This window comes from Hippoglossus stenolepis, chromosome 22 (assembly GCF_022539355.2).
Source record: "Hippoglossus stenolepis isolate QCI-W04-F060 chromosome 22, HSTE1.2, whole genome shotgun sequence".
NCBI classification, from domain to species: domain Eukaryota; kingdom Metazoa; phylum Chordata; class Actinopteri; order Pleuronectiformes; family Pleuronectidae; genus Hippoglossus; species Hippoglossus stenolepis.
In genome coordinates this window covers 8,328,075-8,344,310 of record NC_061504.1, presented here as the reverse complement: position 1 = coordinate 8,344,310, position 16,236 = coordinate 8,328,075, and the positions used below count along the sequence as shown (strand labels likewise).

Genomic DNA, 16,236 nt, shown 5'->3' with positions numbered 1-16,236 from the left:
TGAATTTAGCCGAGTTCCAGACCTTTAAATTGCTTCTCACACATCAACAGATCTGTGATACTCAAAGGAAAATGGTTACTCCATCTGATTATAGAGACAATCTCCCCTGAACTCCATATGCTGTACCTCAATACATCTGATAATTACTGTATATCCACATAAAGGTTTGCAGCCACCAAAAAAACGTGACTTACATTATGTGTATATGTAAAAAAGACATATCTTTAACTTATAACAACATATTTTAGAGCAGAAAAGTTTGATGTTGTGTGTTTTCAAGGCAAAGAAAAAAATCAAAGAAGCATTATGGGAAATTCCATTTGCTTTTCTTGTTGACGACCACATCAAACAAAGAACAATAGAAGTGTATGTATGTAGTATTATCAGCTACTCACCACATACTGGGAGAGGTTAGGAAGCATACCCAGGTACAGGATCTCTGCTGAAGTCTCCTCCACATCCTCCTCCCCCTGAACAACACAATACACGACATTTCAAGTAGTCATCACTTTAAAAATTCCATTCATCTCATGTGTGGTCTTCAAAGATTTTGAGAAAAGCATCAAATTCCTAAGTTAAAAAATATATAAAAGATAACTGACCAGAGTCAGCGGACACTGTTGCAGCTCGTCCTCCCTCTTGATCTGGACCTCAGCAATAGACACATATTTGTGCTGAAAAACAAAAACAACAGTAAATCAAAGTAAAAGTGTTAATTAGCATTGCTGACTGACAACCAGAGGCGCATTAATCTGTGTAACTACACTTCTCAGTCTGTGTAAACAGGACGTATGGATTTTTAAGTGGGGTGCCAGTGTCAGGGGATTCAGCAGCGAGGGCGTATTGATTAGGAGATTGTAATGAGCCAAAGAAAAGAAGAAAAAGACCAAGGAGAAGGAGATTTGCTCTTAAATTAGTTAAAACTACAGAGAGAATGAGACGCTCACCTGCTTTAGAGTCTTGACACTCTCGTGGATGGGTCTGGGTAAGCCCACCAAGGTCTCTGTGTCACTGCAAAACAACCATCAGTTAGACCCGACTCTGAGAGGAAAGTTTGAAAGAATAATACGAGGACGTCTCAGAAGAAATACCCACTTTCCCAGAGTAAAGCCGATGAACTTGTTTCTACTGGTTTCCAGGAAGTGCTCGATGTCTTTCTCCCTGTGGACACACAGACGGGCTGCAGTCAGATTTTAGATCCATCTCTGAACGCCTGCTGCTACAATTATGTATCCGAACAGGCAACTAATCGCAGGATTTTCAAGGCAAGCAAACACCCACACAAACACACGCAAGCATTCTCAAATCTCATCAGTCACACTATCGGCTGCTGCTCTCTGTGCAGTGGGTTCAGAAGCTGCCACTGATCAGGCCTGTGTGTTGCAGACATGGACATAAACACACTTTAGGTCTGCAGATATTTCGGTTTGCAGATATTGTGGCATGATAAATAATATAAAAGTGTCCTCTCTGAGATGCATTATTCATGTCCTCAAAGCAGCAGCGAGCCTGCACCCTGCGGAGACACACAGGCTACTGTCTGGAAAACACAGATGGAGAACATATTGCTGGATGAGAGAGCGAGGAGAGACGATTTCATATATTTAGCTTTAATTTCTCAGAGCTTCCAGAAAGATAATGGCGTTCAGTCCTGGTTGTCCAGCCAAGGTTTCTCTGATGTAGTGGTTAAAATGGAAGGTGGCCAACCATAACTTGGGAGGTTTTATTATGTAAGTGCTGTTAGAAGACTAAAACGTCTGCTGGGGATCATTTTAGGAGGTCAAGTAATTAATGCCTGTGTTATTTTCCATAGATAGCTTTCACATAAGCTGTTTGTAACACAGCTTGCTGAAGTTAAGCATAGTGTTTGTATATCATTTCCAAGTATGGGAGAAATTAAAGTGTACAGCACCTTATCTTACTTTACTAACAAAGCCGAAAGCTGAATCCGAAACAAAAAACCTGAGCAGTTAACCTGACTTTAGGGGCCCAGGGGAGGCCCTTGGGGAAGTTGACCCTCTCCGTAGGAGGTCTCAGAGGAGGCGGTGGCGGCGGAGGCTGGATGATGACGTCGCGGTCCAGAGGGTCCACCTCGCCCTCGATGCCGCTGTCCGTGTCCTCGGGGTCCTCCTCCTCGTCCCGGGCGTCGTCGTTCTTGAAGGGGTCCCGCTCGTTGTACGTGTCCAGGCTGTCCTGTTTGACCAGGGGCTGGGAGAGAGAGGACGGGTGGTTAGAATGAGACTGAGTAACAAATCCAGCCAATAATTTTGACATTTCCATTAAACCAGCAGCAAAATCATACAACTGCATAATGACTTGACCCAAAACCACTACACACACTTTACCTGATGGCATAACCTTTTACCTTTATTTTATATTCTCCTGTAAATCAAGTATTTCCAAAATATAAAATAAAAACTAATACACCAGCCTGACCTTTCTGGAAATGGTAATAAAATGATGATTCCATTGTGTTGCCATTTATGCTTGATATAGCTTCAATGAAGAGTTGGAATAAGCTGATCAGAATACTGTATATACTGTGTGATACTGTCAAACAACATGGACTAAATTCAGTTGAACAACTTAAAACCTACATTTGAAAACAGCAAAGTAAAGCAGTTAAAGTTAAGAGGTTAAAGTTCATGGGAAGCTTTAAATATTACATTACTGATGCTTTGCCACTATGCCATTATTTTGAAGAGGTGAAGTTTAGGAGAGAACTAAAGTTGTTTTGGATTAATGGCTATTGGATGATATCTTTTCCCTTATTCACCCCTTAATGTTTGGTGTCTCCCAAATGACTGTATGAATAATGTAAATGCACTGCAGGTAAACTTACAAACAGGATTTTCATTCCCTCAGGTAGGTAACACAAGGAACACAAAGAAAAGAACTTAACCAGGCATTTTCAGTTCAGATTCATGCCAGTTTCATCGAAACAAATCGAATGTGTGTGCGAACTGTTTCCATCTGCTGATCGGGCTAATCTGAAAAGTAATAAAATCTGTATTGTTTGGAGTGTGTTTGTAGTTTGCAGATGGTAAGACGTCCCAATGGACTGGAAAAATCATATAAATTTACACTGACCTCAGTCCCGTCGTGTAAAAAAAATACCATTTAAAAAAAAAAAAATCAATGTCACATTTATCTTTAGTTTCCACAGCAACTTCAAGCAACATTAGTGATTAGACTTACCACACGTTTAAAACCAAAACAGCAAAAAAATGCAAGCAAGGCCCGTATGACTAAAACTGTATATTAAGCTCTCATCAACAAACAATTCCATTTTAGTTCAAGTGTTAAACACGCACACGCACACAGTATCAAATTCTCTAATGAATGAGTGTGGCAATAGTGCAAGCATCAGGCATATGAGTCAGCGGACTAGACATAAGTTGAGATAGTGCAGTCGATGTATGGTGCGCCAGTGACAGTGCTAATGCTAATGTCAATGCTAAGTGAGGAGTGTATGGTGGAGAGGGAGGAAGGAGGAGAGGAGGAGAAACAGTGTCGTGAATCATTCTCTATGGAGAAGCCATTCTGTGAGGTCAAGCTAAATGTTGTTTCCATCGGGGTTAGGGGACAGCCGCTTCCAATGACATCCATTTCAGAGAGAGGTCAAGTGAAACCCAAACACCTGCGGAGGTAAAACAGTGCTCGTAATGATCTCGCTTCACCTCCTCCATGAATGCATTTTCATGACATTGACCCCTAGTCCAGAGTCCACAGTGCAAGGTGATTTCTTTTGAGGCCAAACCCAGTAGCAATGTGATGAAAACTACACAGGGGGGGGTGCTACTACTGCAGATGTCTGAGGTGACCGTCTTTATGGGGACAGTGGATACAGTGAACGTTCCAGTGCCAATGATAACAGCCAGCAAGTCAGCCCTATCTCTCAAACCCCCATACCCATGTACTGAGCAGGCCACAGTGGAGGAAGAGGAAGAGGTGGAGGAGGAAGAGGTGGAGGAGGAGAGAGGAGGAAGAAATAAGGTAAGGAGAGGAGGACAAGGGACAGTATGGTGTTGGAGAGGGAGGTAACGGGCACAGTAAGGAGGAAGGAAAGTGCGAGGAAGAGCAGAGAAGCAGTAAGAGGATGAAGGGGAAATGGAGAGAGAAATAGGAACAGGGATAAGAAAAGGTGGGAGAGCAGAGGAGGAAGAAATATGGTAAGGAAAGGAGGGGAGGACAGTATGATGGCAGATAAGGAGGGAGAGGTGAAGACAGAGGGAAAAGCACAGGATGGAAGTGGGAGGACAGGAAGGACGGGGAGGAGAAAGAGCAGAGGAGGAAGTGAGGGACGTAAGCAAGGTAAAAGTAAGATTGAAAAAGTGTACATGGGAATGGAGGAGACAGGTGGGGATTATAAATAAAACATAAAGCATTAAAGGAAGATAAGCGAAGGACAGAGGGAAATAAGAGACACGAGAGGGAAAGTGAAAAATATGCAGGTGGAGAAAATGAAGAGAGGCAGAGAGCACGGTAACACCACAATGACTCAAGAGCTTTAAACTTTTGAGTTTCCGATCCATTTCTTTCTTGACACAGATCAAATCTAAATCAACATGCGAGGGGAAAACTGGGGCAAACACCAACAAGCTTGGATAAGGTTAAATGACAGGAGGAGGAAGATCAGGTAAGGACAGAAAAATTAGGAAGAAGGAGGAAGAAAGGCAGGGGGCAGATAGAGGAGGGAAATAGAAAGAGGAGATTGCAAGGACGTGGGAGAGGAGTGCAAAAAGGTCCAGCTCGATGCAGAGAGGAAAATGCAGAAGGAAAACGAGGGAATTTGTGGGTAAAGACCTGCTTCTTGGGAAAGGGACTGTCTCCTTCCAAGCTATCAACAAAGGCACTCTGTGGGGACACAAGGGAGACGGGCAATGAGAAACCATAAGACAGTTAGAAAGAGAGAGAGAAAGAGGCTGTCGGGTCAAAGCTCTACGAGAAATACAAGGGGCTGAGATTCCCCGACACCAGCACCGAGATCATCTGTGGTCACTGACTTACAACAGGGAACTGATGATGTTGGACTTTTGGAAAGAAGAGGTACAGAGGGAATTTAACAAATCAAATTTACCTGAAACGGATGGAGCTGTCCAACAATATAAAGGGCAAATTATGGAGAGATGAGTCTTGGTTAGCTTTTATAATGTGAAGTTAGTAATATAGTTATGTTGTAGAGTTAAAAGGTATCAAACACACTTTTGTCTTCTGTTACTGAGATAAATTAACAGCTGGTTAAACACCAAGTGTCTTTTAAAATATTGTGAAGAAACTAAAGTGCTGATATTTTTACCTCCATCAAGGACGTTATGTTCCTGTTCCTTTGTCAGCATGATTATAAAAAAACTACAGAACGGATTTCCATGAAACTTGGTGAAAAGATGGGACATGGGCCGGAAAAGAACCCATTTAATTTTGGTGTAGATCCGTGCAAATCAAGTAATTTGTTATTAATTGCGACATTTTAGACATTCTCACAGATTTCCCAGGGAATTATTCATGAATTTTGATTTTGTGTGTGGAGGATGAGGGAGGTCTTGTACCCTGCGGCTGCGGCGGCCCCTCTTCTGCTGCTGCTGCTGCTCGATGAGCTCCATGGCCGAGGCCGGGGGCGAGGCCGCTCTCATCGCCCTGACCACCTTGATGCTGTCCTCCGGTAGAGGAGGCAGGTTGAGGCGCTCCCGGCCTCGCACCTTCATCTGCTGGAGCTCCAAGAAACCCCCCAAGGTGAACTGGACAGAAGGATGGACCGACAGTAAGACAGCGTTGGGAAATGTAATGCTATACACAGTATATATATATATAAATCTATACATGTGGTTTGTGCATTTTGTAGGTAATTTGCATAAATACAACATAATACACATCATTTTTGTTATTAATAAAGTTTCACTACCTGTCGTGGACCCTAAAATGAAATAACATCTACTTGTGACCCCTGATGTTAAGTTTAAAATGTCTGTGACTTGTTAGCACTTCAGCTGATACAATTTAGATTCAACACATATCTGAAATAGTCTTTACACATCTAAAATACAATACAACCCACTAATAGATAAACTGATAAAATAAATAGTGGAGCAATACTTTATATTTTGATTTTCTCTTATCTTCCGTCCCCACATGTTTGTGCCTTATGTGGATGATGTATGACTGGTTGTGACGTACTAACCAGTATCGTCTTCCAGAGCAGCAGGAGGACTTTCTTCATGGGGAAGTGTGGGGCGTTCATGCTGCAGAACTTGGTCACCATAGTGAAGAGGAGCAGGGCAAAGGGTTCTCCGTTGTACAGAGGTGAACCTAAAGAGACAAAGGTCAAAGCCAATGTGTTTGGATTGTGTGTATGGATATATGAATATCTCTCTCAGAACATAGCATTGTGTGGTTCCAGGAGTGAATGACACATACCCAACTCATTCTTGAAGGCCTCTCTGGCTGCGATCCACTCAGGTCGGTCATCCTCTGTTTGAACTCTAATGGTCTCCACCATCAAATACATGATGCTCAGTAACACTCTGCAAAGAAAAGAAACATGCACACAGGTGAGTTTGACCGTGTGTGTGTGTGTGTCTGTGTGTGAGGCATGTAACTGGTGCCCTAAACAGCATCAATAGGCTTACAAGGGATCTCCATGTCAAAAAAACTAAAATGGCGAATAAAAAAAAACACTGGGTATTTGTAGTCTGCTTTTGCCTATAAAAATGGGAGGAAAAGATTCCTGGGCTCTGCCAGATGAATAATGCAGCATCCATCCACATTCACCTGATGGGTTTTATGCGCTTCACTTTTTTCAAACTAACTACAACGGTTTTCAATCTTGCGGCTGTAATTAGCTGCAAATCTACTCCTCTTGCCTGTAATTATATGTAAGTGTTCATCCGGGGGATGCACAGGGGAGCTTTGTGTGTGTGTGTGTGTGTGTGTGTGTGTGTGTGTGTGTGTGTGTGTGTGTGTGTGTGTGTGTGTGTGTGTGTGTAAAGGAGCGTTTAGCCAATTTTGCTCAAAAATCAATCCCATTAAGTGGAAGCAAAGATTGAAAATGAATGTGAGCAGCACAGAAGATAATTACATTTTGGGGATTAGATGGGTACATGTTCATGCAGGTAAGTCTGCACATCTGTTTATACATGAGGCCGAACAACACAAGGGTAAACAGCAAGAGAGGAAACATAAAACTGAGAAATAGGAAAATACAATATAAAAACAAATAAATATTTTTGCATATGACTTATGGGCTTTGTCCTTATGTTAAGAATGTGGAGTGTTGTGGTTATACTCCTCACCTGAGCTCTGTGCTGTCTGCAAGAGAGATGGCAGGTTTCCTCACTGCACTGCTGCACGCCTGGCTGTTGCTTCACACACACACACAAGTAAACAATTACATTATTTTACTCGTTTAATAGTAAATGATAAGCCAGACTGCACATTAAAGGAATCAAATAGAGAACAGGTGAGAATATACAAATCTGTATGACCACCACATAATAATGATATGTTGTGTAGATCAAACCCACTCTCATTTTCCATTTAATGCCTTCTTCTTTCTTTTTTTTTGTATAACCAGCCATGACCTGCAGAGCCCCATGTGTGCATTTTCCTGATTGCTTTGCTTACAATGCTTTGCTGTGCAGCCTGGCGATAGCACAGACTGTGCCATGATGCCTAAGAGCAGCTTATGTAACCGCAAAGAAACGCTGGATCCCAACTGAGACTGATACCAGCAGCAGCAAAGCTGACTTCAAGGAGGCGCTGCCATGCCAAGTCCTCACCGGATGGTTTGAAGTGTGGATCACAGACGGCGTGTTTCCTGTGTTTCTGCATTTCAGTTTCTCTCTGTGTGTATTTCTAAGCCCACAAACCTCCTCTGCTGTCATTTGAGTGAGCTGTTAAAAAGGAGATGGGGGATTTGGGAGGGGACAAAGCATGTGGGGGGAACCCGAGCTTCAGAGATGGGAGGATTCTGGGAGAGCTTTGATCTTGTAACGAGACAAAAAACATGTCGACTCTTACTGGCATTGAACCTATGACCTTTTGGAGGTGTGAAACCTGCCGCCCACTCAATGAAAGACCTCAAGGTAAGAAATCATAATCGCATAATCGATACTACAGCCCTCCCCATTCCTTTATTGCTGCAGGTCCTTGCAAGGGAAATACAGTGCCTTGCATAAGTATTCACCCCCCTTGGACTTTTTCCCCATTATGTACTGTTACTAACTGGAATTCAAATAGACTTAAATAAACTTTTTCCCGTTTGATCAACAAAACATGCATAGTACTTTGGAGGTGCAAAATAAATTTTATTGTGACACAAACAATAATGAGAACAAAAAGTTGACATCTGTTGGGTGCATAAGTATTCACCCCTGTGTCAATACTTGGTAGAACCCCCTTTCGCTGCAATTACAGCTGCAAGTCTTTTGGGGTATGTCTCTACCAGCTTTGCACATCTAGAGATGGAAAGGTTTGTCCATTCTTCTTGGCAAAAAGATGAAGCTCAGTCAGATTGGATGGAGACCGTCTGTGAACCGCAATCTTCAAGTCTTGCCATAGATTCTCTATTGGATTGAGGTCTGGGCTTTGACTGGGCCATTTAAGACATTAACATTCTTTAATCCAAACCATTCCTTTGTAGCTCTGGCTGTATGTTTAGGGTCATTGTCCTGCTGGAAGATGAACCTCCGCCCCAGTCTCAAGTCTTTTGCAGACTGCATCAGATTTTCTTCAAGGATTTCCTGTATTTGGCTCCATCCATCTTTCCCTCTATTCTGACCAGTTTCCCTGTACCTGCTGAAGAAAGCATCCCCACAGCATGATGCTACCACCACCATGTTTCACTGTTGGGATGGTGTGCTCAGGGTGATGGGCAGTGTTAGTTTCGCCACACATAGCGTTTTGCATTGAGGCCAAAAGTTCAATTTTGGTCTCATCTGACCAAACACCTTCTTCCACATGTTTGCTGTGTCTCCCACATGGCTTCTGGCAAACTCAAACGGGATTTTTATGGATCCCTTTCAACAATGGCTTTCTTCTTGCCACTCTTCCATAAAGGCCAGATTTGTGGAGTAGACGACTAATAGTTGTCCTGTGGACAGATTCTCCCACCTCAGCTGTGGATCTCTGCAACTCCTCCAGAGTAACCATGGGCCTCCTGGTTGCTTCTCTGATTAATTTTCTCCTTGTCCGACTCTTCAGTTTGGGTGGGCGCCTCCTCTTAGTAGGTTTGCGGTTGTGCCATATTCTTTCCATTTTCTTATGATGGATTTTATGGTGCTCAGAGAGATGTTCAAAGCTCTGGATATTTTTTATAACCTAACCCTGCTTCATATTTCTCCACAACTTTATCCTGACCTGTTTGGTGAGCTCCTTGGTCTTCATGATGCTGTTTGTTCAGTAATGATCTCCAACAAACTCTGAGTCCGTCACAGAACAGGTGTATTTATACTGAGATTAAATTGCAGACAGGTGGACCCTATTTACTAATTATGTGACTTGCAAATGTGACTTGTGAATGCAATTGGTCGCACCAGATCTTTGTTAGGGTTTCACAGTAAAGGGGTGAATACATATGCACTCAACACTTTTCAGATTTTTATTTGTAAATAATTGTGAAATCCATGTAATATTTCCCCCACTTCCAAATGATGCACTATTTTGTGTTGGTCCATTACATAAACTCACGATGAAATAAATTTTAATCTGTGGTTATACCATGACAAAATGTAGAAAAGTCAAAGGGGTGAATACTTATGCAAGGCACTGTACATTTAAAAAGAGCTGTTTTGCACCTCACTAAGAATGATGCTATTGATCTTTCTTAGTAACTGATGATCTGGCAGTTTTTTCTATTATAGAAGCAAATAAAAGTTTTTAATGACTCATATATCCCCAGCATGTTCGGTGCAGCCTACTCACTCTATCTCCATGCTGAGCAGCTCCAGCAGTGCCGTGAAGATGCCCATGTCGTAGAGCAGAAAGACATTGTGTCTGGACCAGTGGAGCACGTCCACCTCAGTGTCGCACTCATCAAACACTCCTGGGTAAAGGTGCGAGGAAAATAGGACACAAAGCGTGTTGGTTTTTTTTGGTGTGTGATTATTTTTTTTGTTATTCCCAGATCCATAACACATTATTCTCTCTCACATAAAGAGTTTCAAACTGTAAACATCACACAACATAAAATATGTGCTACACAGCCTAACATTGACCACCAACTTTTAGAAAGACAAGAGAAGATTTCCCATTCATTTTCTCTATTGACCTTTCAGAAAATCCTGACCAAAAAAAAGCCGACCAGCAACGAGATGAATGGTGACCATTAAACATTTGATTCAGAGCAAAATAATCAAGTTAGGACCAAGACTGTGAACATAATTATTTCAAGAGTGACGGAACTATGTATCCCATAAACTGTTGGGAATGATCCTTTCTCAATGACCTTCAGCGCTTCTTCTTGAGTTTGACCTTGTTGTTAATATAGTGTTGCAATATATTGTAGAGTATAGTATAGTAACATAGTGTAGTAGTGAAATGTTAATCTTCATTTAAGATATTTTGGCATGCCAAAGTAGGAAGCGCACAGATAAAGATAATAAAATAAATAATGACTGAATTCCATTTAGTTCTGCTACTAGGCATGCTAGCCCAATGTCATGACTTATAGGACCCGAAAATAGAATGGAACCACTAATTTAATTATATTAGTGACAGCTGTATTTTTCCTTCTATAAAGACACGGTGGGTTTGCTGTGAAAGTTGCTGGCTGTGCTGTGCTAGGTCCACGTACCCTGGGCCAGGTAGAGGATGGCTCGGGCCACCTTCAGCCTCTTGTCTCTGTCCGTCACCTCCAGTGCGTCCAGCAGCCTCATCACGTACGTCCTCTGCTCCTCCACCGCCAGCTCGATCCACCTCCTGCCTAGAAGACAACACAGAGTTCAAGGATGGATTCTTTTTTCTTTATGCTATCTTTTTATTAAAAAGTGACCGGGAAAACTCCCATAGAAATAGAAGGGGTTAACCTTTGACCACTGAAACACTTTATCTGTGTACAAGTGACAACTGATCAATCAGTTCTTCCTTGAGTCCAAATGAATATTAGTACCAAATTTAGGAAATTCATAATGCCTCAGACCATTGGCTGTCGCAGACGTATAAAAAGGATTATTAGCACTAGCATAAACTTAGTCTTATGTAAAGCAGATCTTACACTACTACAAAAAAGACACACAACTTAAATGACAAGCAGGCCTTCTCTGGATAGAGAATTCGATTAAGTAGACAGTAATCAGCTTAAGAGTCATGATGATCATCATGATCAGAGGAGCAGGGATCTTCTACTTAGGAGACTCTGACTTACACTGTCAACTCACATCTTAGAGATATTAGACATGTTAGTCATGTGAATGACTGAGAATTTAAAGCTAGATGCGAAAAACACAGATGAGTAAACTGTCAGTGGACGTGATGTACACACACTCACACTCACACAAAGAGCACAAGCCAATCAGTAAACCAGCCTTTGACAGCTCACATGCAGCGCTCACACAAACACAGACACACTAATGAAAAGCCTGTAATGCAAAGAGGCAGCTCCGGGCTCTATCTCTGTAAAACAGCAGCCGGAGCTCTCATCTAATCCTGCTATTCATCTGCACCCGGAGAGGAGAGGACTTGTGAGTTAGAGGAGGACACAGATCATCCGGCTCTCTCGCTCTAGTCCAAAGGGAAAGATGCTTTTGTTTTGTCTATGCTCACAGAGCCTTGGGACCTTTGTGGCGTCTTGTTTATTCTCACTATGGTCTTCGTGTGACACAATGTTTTCAACATTATTGGTCCTTCATTCCAAAGAAATGGGTTGTTACTGAAATGATTAGCACCAAATAGGAGAAACTGAAAATAAACCATAGGCTGTATATAAACCAAAACAATGATGTAAAAGAGGCTAAAACACCCCTTAGAGCTGAGGGGAACTGTTGGAGGATATTTCTCTGTATATATCTGTACATCCAAATCATCTCATTCGCCCCCAGGTGGCTGGCTGCAGTATAGGTCATAAACCCTTCCTCCTCCATGTTAATGGATGGGACTTAGGCCGCACAAAAGCTTGCACGTCAGAGAGATGAGTCTCAGAGATGGTTTCTGTCATTTTAAGAAATTCCAATCACAATTGTATGTTGAAGTACGAATTTTTCCAGCAAATGCATTGCATCAATATTATTTTGCACATCAAGTAAAGAAACACTGTATTAAAGCTTGATCTCTTTGTCAAACTGGCAAAAATGTCAAAGTTCACGTCGGAAAATCCGCTTTGTTCTACATTAATCGCATAGTTGGGATGGGGCCCCTCCCATCAGTATCTGTGGGGATATTCAGCCTTTGAACAGATTAAAAGAGCAGAGCTTTGATGTTCCTGGTCACCCTCGCCTCACACCACTCGGCTTAAAAATAAAAACCCACAGACACACAGTGAAGAGCAGCTCTGGCTCACGTTGGACGTCTGACGTGAGAAAACTGAGCTTTCACAGCTTTTGGTGTGAAGCTGAGAAATGCACAAAAGGAAAGAAACAAAAGAAATGGACTTACAATAGAATAATTATAGTCGGTCAATCTGAAATGTAGTTATTTCTTGTAATTACATAAATTGTATTGTGCTTACCGTGTTGAGAAAGCAGAACAATGCTGCATGGGAACATTTTGTAAACCTTCAACCTTTCACTTAGGGACGCTGTTATCTGGCAGCAAACTGGAGCCAGTCGGGGCATTCAGAGCTACACAAAGGGACTCAGTCTTGTTGTGTCAGTCAACACAAGCCACACAGTCGGAGGAGCCGTCAAGGTCTCTGTGATAAACAAGTAACAACAGCAGCCGCAGCCGCAGCAGCCGCATCACTGGTCTGCTGGCTGTGGACTTGTGTGTGTTTGATACGTGTTGGTTGAGTGTGTGTGTTTGTGAACCTGTTTTGTGTTAACGTTTTTGTACGTAAGTGGCATTGACAGTCACACCTGTGGCCTCTACTACAAAGTGAGTTCAACATACCCAGGAAATCTTTCTGATATCTGGGTGAACTTAACCTGACAACGCAATCAGGCTACACACACACACACACACACACACACACACACACAGACAGACAGACAGACAGACACACACACAGTACCATGGCTCCTGAAGTCCTCCTCAAAGTAGTCTCTGTTGAGGGCGAACTCCGGCTCCTCTGTGTAACTGTAGAGCTCTGTGAACACAATAATATAGAATTATAGCCAAAGCCCACATCCGTCAAGGCCAAACAGTCCAGTTAAATTTAATCAAGCTGCAACAAATTACACACACTCATAGATATGAGCTGCCTAAAGTATGTAGTGTATTTTTACAATATCGTAATTCTATACTTCTGTCTATATTTTGTGTTTCTATTTATTGTTAATGTCTTGGTTTAAGTGAACGATATTTAAGAGTAGAATAGAAAACAGCAATAAAAAAATAGTACAGAAAATAAAGCCGACACATAAAAGCTCCTGCAGGTAAAATGTACCAACCCACAAAAACAAACAGGACACGCTCTGAGCTCCTGTCTCCTCAGTGTGAGTCTGATCTGTTTCATGCTCCGTCTAACAACTGTTCACTGTGTTGTGCATCTCGTCCTGCTCGGAAATCTGTCGTCATTCCTCCGACACGAGAAGCTGTCGCTGGAAAATCGCCGCCACTGTCTATGTGCTTCACCAACACTCTTGGCAAATCACCCACCAGGAGAACAATCACTTTGACTTTAAATCAATGCTGTTATTAAACGTTTCTCTCATACACATCTACTGGCATCCCCCCAAAAAACAGGTAATACTGTAGAGGAGAGGAATCTGAATAATACATGGGAATAAACTACTTGTATTAGAGTACAATAAGACATGTCAGTCAGCATTGTTGCCTGTCATTTATGCCTCTTTTGGGATTTATAAACCAGGATGCACATGAAGTGTTACCAGATACACAGATACTGGAGCCTGAATGTATAATCAGTGTTCATGATTACTCATAACATTAGTCATACACATAAGGATTGTGTCTGAAAAACATGTCAGGACCAGAACATTTGGTTCTCAGCTTTTTACAACGTGTCAGGTTATCACCTCCACCATGTTTTCAGCCCTGTCCATTGGTTTGTGTGTTGGTTTGTTGACTTGTCAGCAGAATTACCCAAAATCTACTGAACAGAGTTCCACAAAACTTGGTGAAAGTATGGGACATTGACCAAGAGAGAGACATTAAATTAAGGCGCAGATTTGGACAATGGGACAAATCCTTGACGTTAATTTTCAAGTTTTATGACATTGCCATTGGATATTTCACCAATTTCCCAGGGAATCTATCTAATCTAATAATCCCCCAAATCTCTGTCCCTCTGTGTGTGGCTCATATTCCTCCAGAACTTTTCATCATATTATCTTCACATTTGGCTTTTGTATTGTTAAGGGCCCAAGGAAGTGCAGTGTTGAACTTGGTGTGACACGTTCAATATTAATAACTGATTCTCCAGTTCGGGGGTTCTGCGTACAGAGTCGAGCTTCACTGAACTTTGAATAAACAGGGTTCTGTGGACTGACTCCAGCAGCCGGTCTTTACTTTGTCACGGCTCAATTACTGCAGGACACTTTTACAGTTTCAGAAAGAAAACTGCGACCAGCATCACCACAGGCCAAACAAACAGCCCTTTCCAAACTGGCCGGTTTAGAACAGGCACTGCACTATAGTGTTTCATGAATCTTGGCGGCTTGATTGAATTCAAGGGCTTTGGCAGAGGTATGCGCTCTACTGAGTGCCTTTCTAGTTGTTCTTTTTATGAATAACACTTAAATATATGATTACGGTTTTGTTCAGAGGAGTGCAGATGCAGGATTATTTTTCCAATCATTAGCACACAGTAATTTGCATGCTGAGTAGAAACCAGAGGATTGTGTGGGTGAGATTTTGTGTCACACATGACAACCATTCATGACTTCAGCAGCACATCAGACATGAAAACAATAAAATGGAGAAAAAGTGTGTTTGCAAATGGAGCTGTGCACAAATATTCATTCACTAAAAAAAAAAAACATAATTTTAAAACATTTCACTGTGAGTTGTGGAGGAGTCTGACCTGAGAGCTCAGCGGTGACTGTGTCCGTGTCTCCATACTCGAACTCCAGGTTGGGAGAGTCCATGGAGCTCTGTGAACACAAGAAAACACACATGAGCTTGTGCAGTAGTGTAACACTGAACTCGGCCAATCACAGATGCCCTCACACCCACATACAAACAGACACGCAAACACACTGCAGGCTATTCACACTTTGCAACAGCTACCACTACTCTGCACTCCATTTGCCTTCGTACACACTTCAGCTCTACACATCACCCACACACACGCTTTAGGCTCGTAGTTTCGCCTGATGTGTGTGTGTGTGTGTGTGTGTTTGTTATCTGCTGGATCTCCACACGCTGCTGATGAGTAATTTACATAATTTTCCCTCTCACTTCCCCTTATCCGGAGCCACTCACAATTACAGGTGCTCTCAATGGGCACACTCAGCTACAGCGCCGCTTTAATCAGAAAGACTGAACAGTCACAGGAGGTTCTCGTCCGTCCTGCTGCACCAGTGAAGCAATAAACCGCAGGAAAGAGAGGACGCAGGAGTGGACATGGCCCCTGTTGCAGAGCAGATTAGCTGCTGTGTCCAGGCTTGGGTCTTTCTCTCAGATCTGACTTCAGCCTCACCCTGTGATTAGCACGTGTCCAAGCTTTCAGGAATGAAAAAAGATAGCGGCTCCAGGGATGGCGATGTCAGTCCACCACTGTGATCCAGACTGAAATATCCAAACCGCTGCTGATAACTATGGAATACGCTTGTGTAAGTCTCTTTACTAAATACTTTTTTTACAAAATAACATCTTACTCAGAAGAGCATTCAAATTCCAATTCAAAACAACAAGTGAGAGTAGTGTGTATGAGTGTAAAAGGATGGTGAACAGGATAACGGCTGTGAAAACTGATTGTAAGAAGGTGGATAAATACTGAATGATTAAAGTGATCGCAGTAATACAGACATAAATTATGTACAGTTAATGTGAATGAAGTATATATGTACAGGACCAGGTAGCAACATATGGATAAATATAATACAGCAGGTGAGTAATAGAATAAATATAGCAGCGGATAAGTAAATCTGAAGCTTTTGAGTGGGTTATGTTGTTGATCGTCTC

General features: G+C 42.2%; 1 protein-coding gene across 4 annotated transcripts in view; it reads right to left on the bottom strand.

Moving 5' to 3' along the window:
* strip2 (striatin interacting protein 2) overlaps nucleotides 1–16,236 on the bottom strand; it is a 28,642-nt gene that overhangs the window by 6,976 nt on the left and 5,430 nt on the right. For 2 of the 4 annotated variants that reach the window (XM_035147090.2, XM_035147093.2), the window contains exons 2-15: nucleotides 15,134–15,203; nucleotides 13,160–13,234; nucleotides 10,790–10,918; nucleotides 9,919–10,039; nucleotides 7,290–7,358; nucleotides 6,415–6,521; nucleotides 6,179–6,306; nucleotides 5,550–5,738; nucleotides 4,807–4,857; nucleotides 1,976–2,208; nucleotides 1,096–1,161; nucleotides 948–1,011; nucleotides 603–674; nucleotides 396–470 (exon numbers count right to left, since the gene is read on the bottom strand). In XM_035147090.2, coding sequence (XP_035002981.1) covers nucleotides 396–470; nucleotides 603–674; nucleotides 948–1,011; nucleotides 1,096–1,161; nucleotides 1,976–2,208; nucleotides 4,807–4,857; nucleotides 5,550–5,738; nucleotides 6,179–6,306; nucleotides 6,415–6,521; nucleotides 7,290–7,358; nucleotides 9,919–10,039; nucleotides 10,790–10,918; nucleotides 13,160–13,234; nucleotides 15,134–15,203 — 1,449 coding nt within the window. The remainder of the gene's footprint in view (nucleotides 1–395; nucleotides 471–602; nucleotides 675–947; nucleotides 1,012–1,095; nucleotides 1,162–1,975; nucleotides 2,209–4,806; nucleotides 4,858–5,549; nucleotides 5,739–6,178; nucleotides 6,307–6,414; nucleotides 6,522–7,289; nucleotides 7,359–9,918; nucleotides 10,040–10,789; nucleotides 10,919–13,159; nucleotides 13,235–15,133; nucleotides 15,204–16,236) is intronic. The other 2 variants (XM_035147091.2, XM_035147092.2) reach the window with 2 other exon arrangements.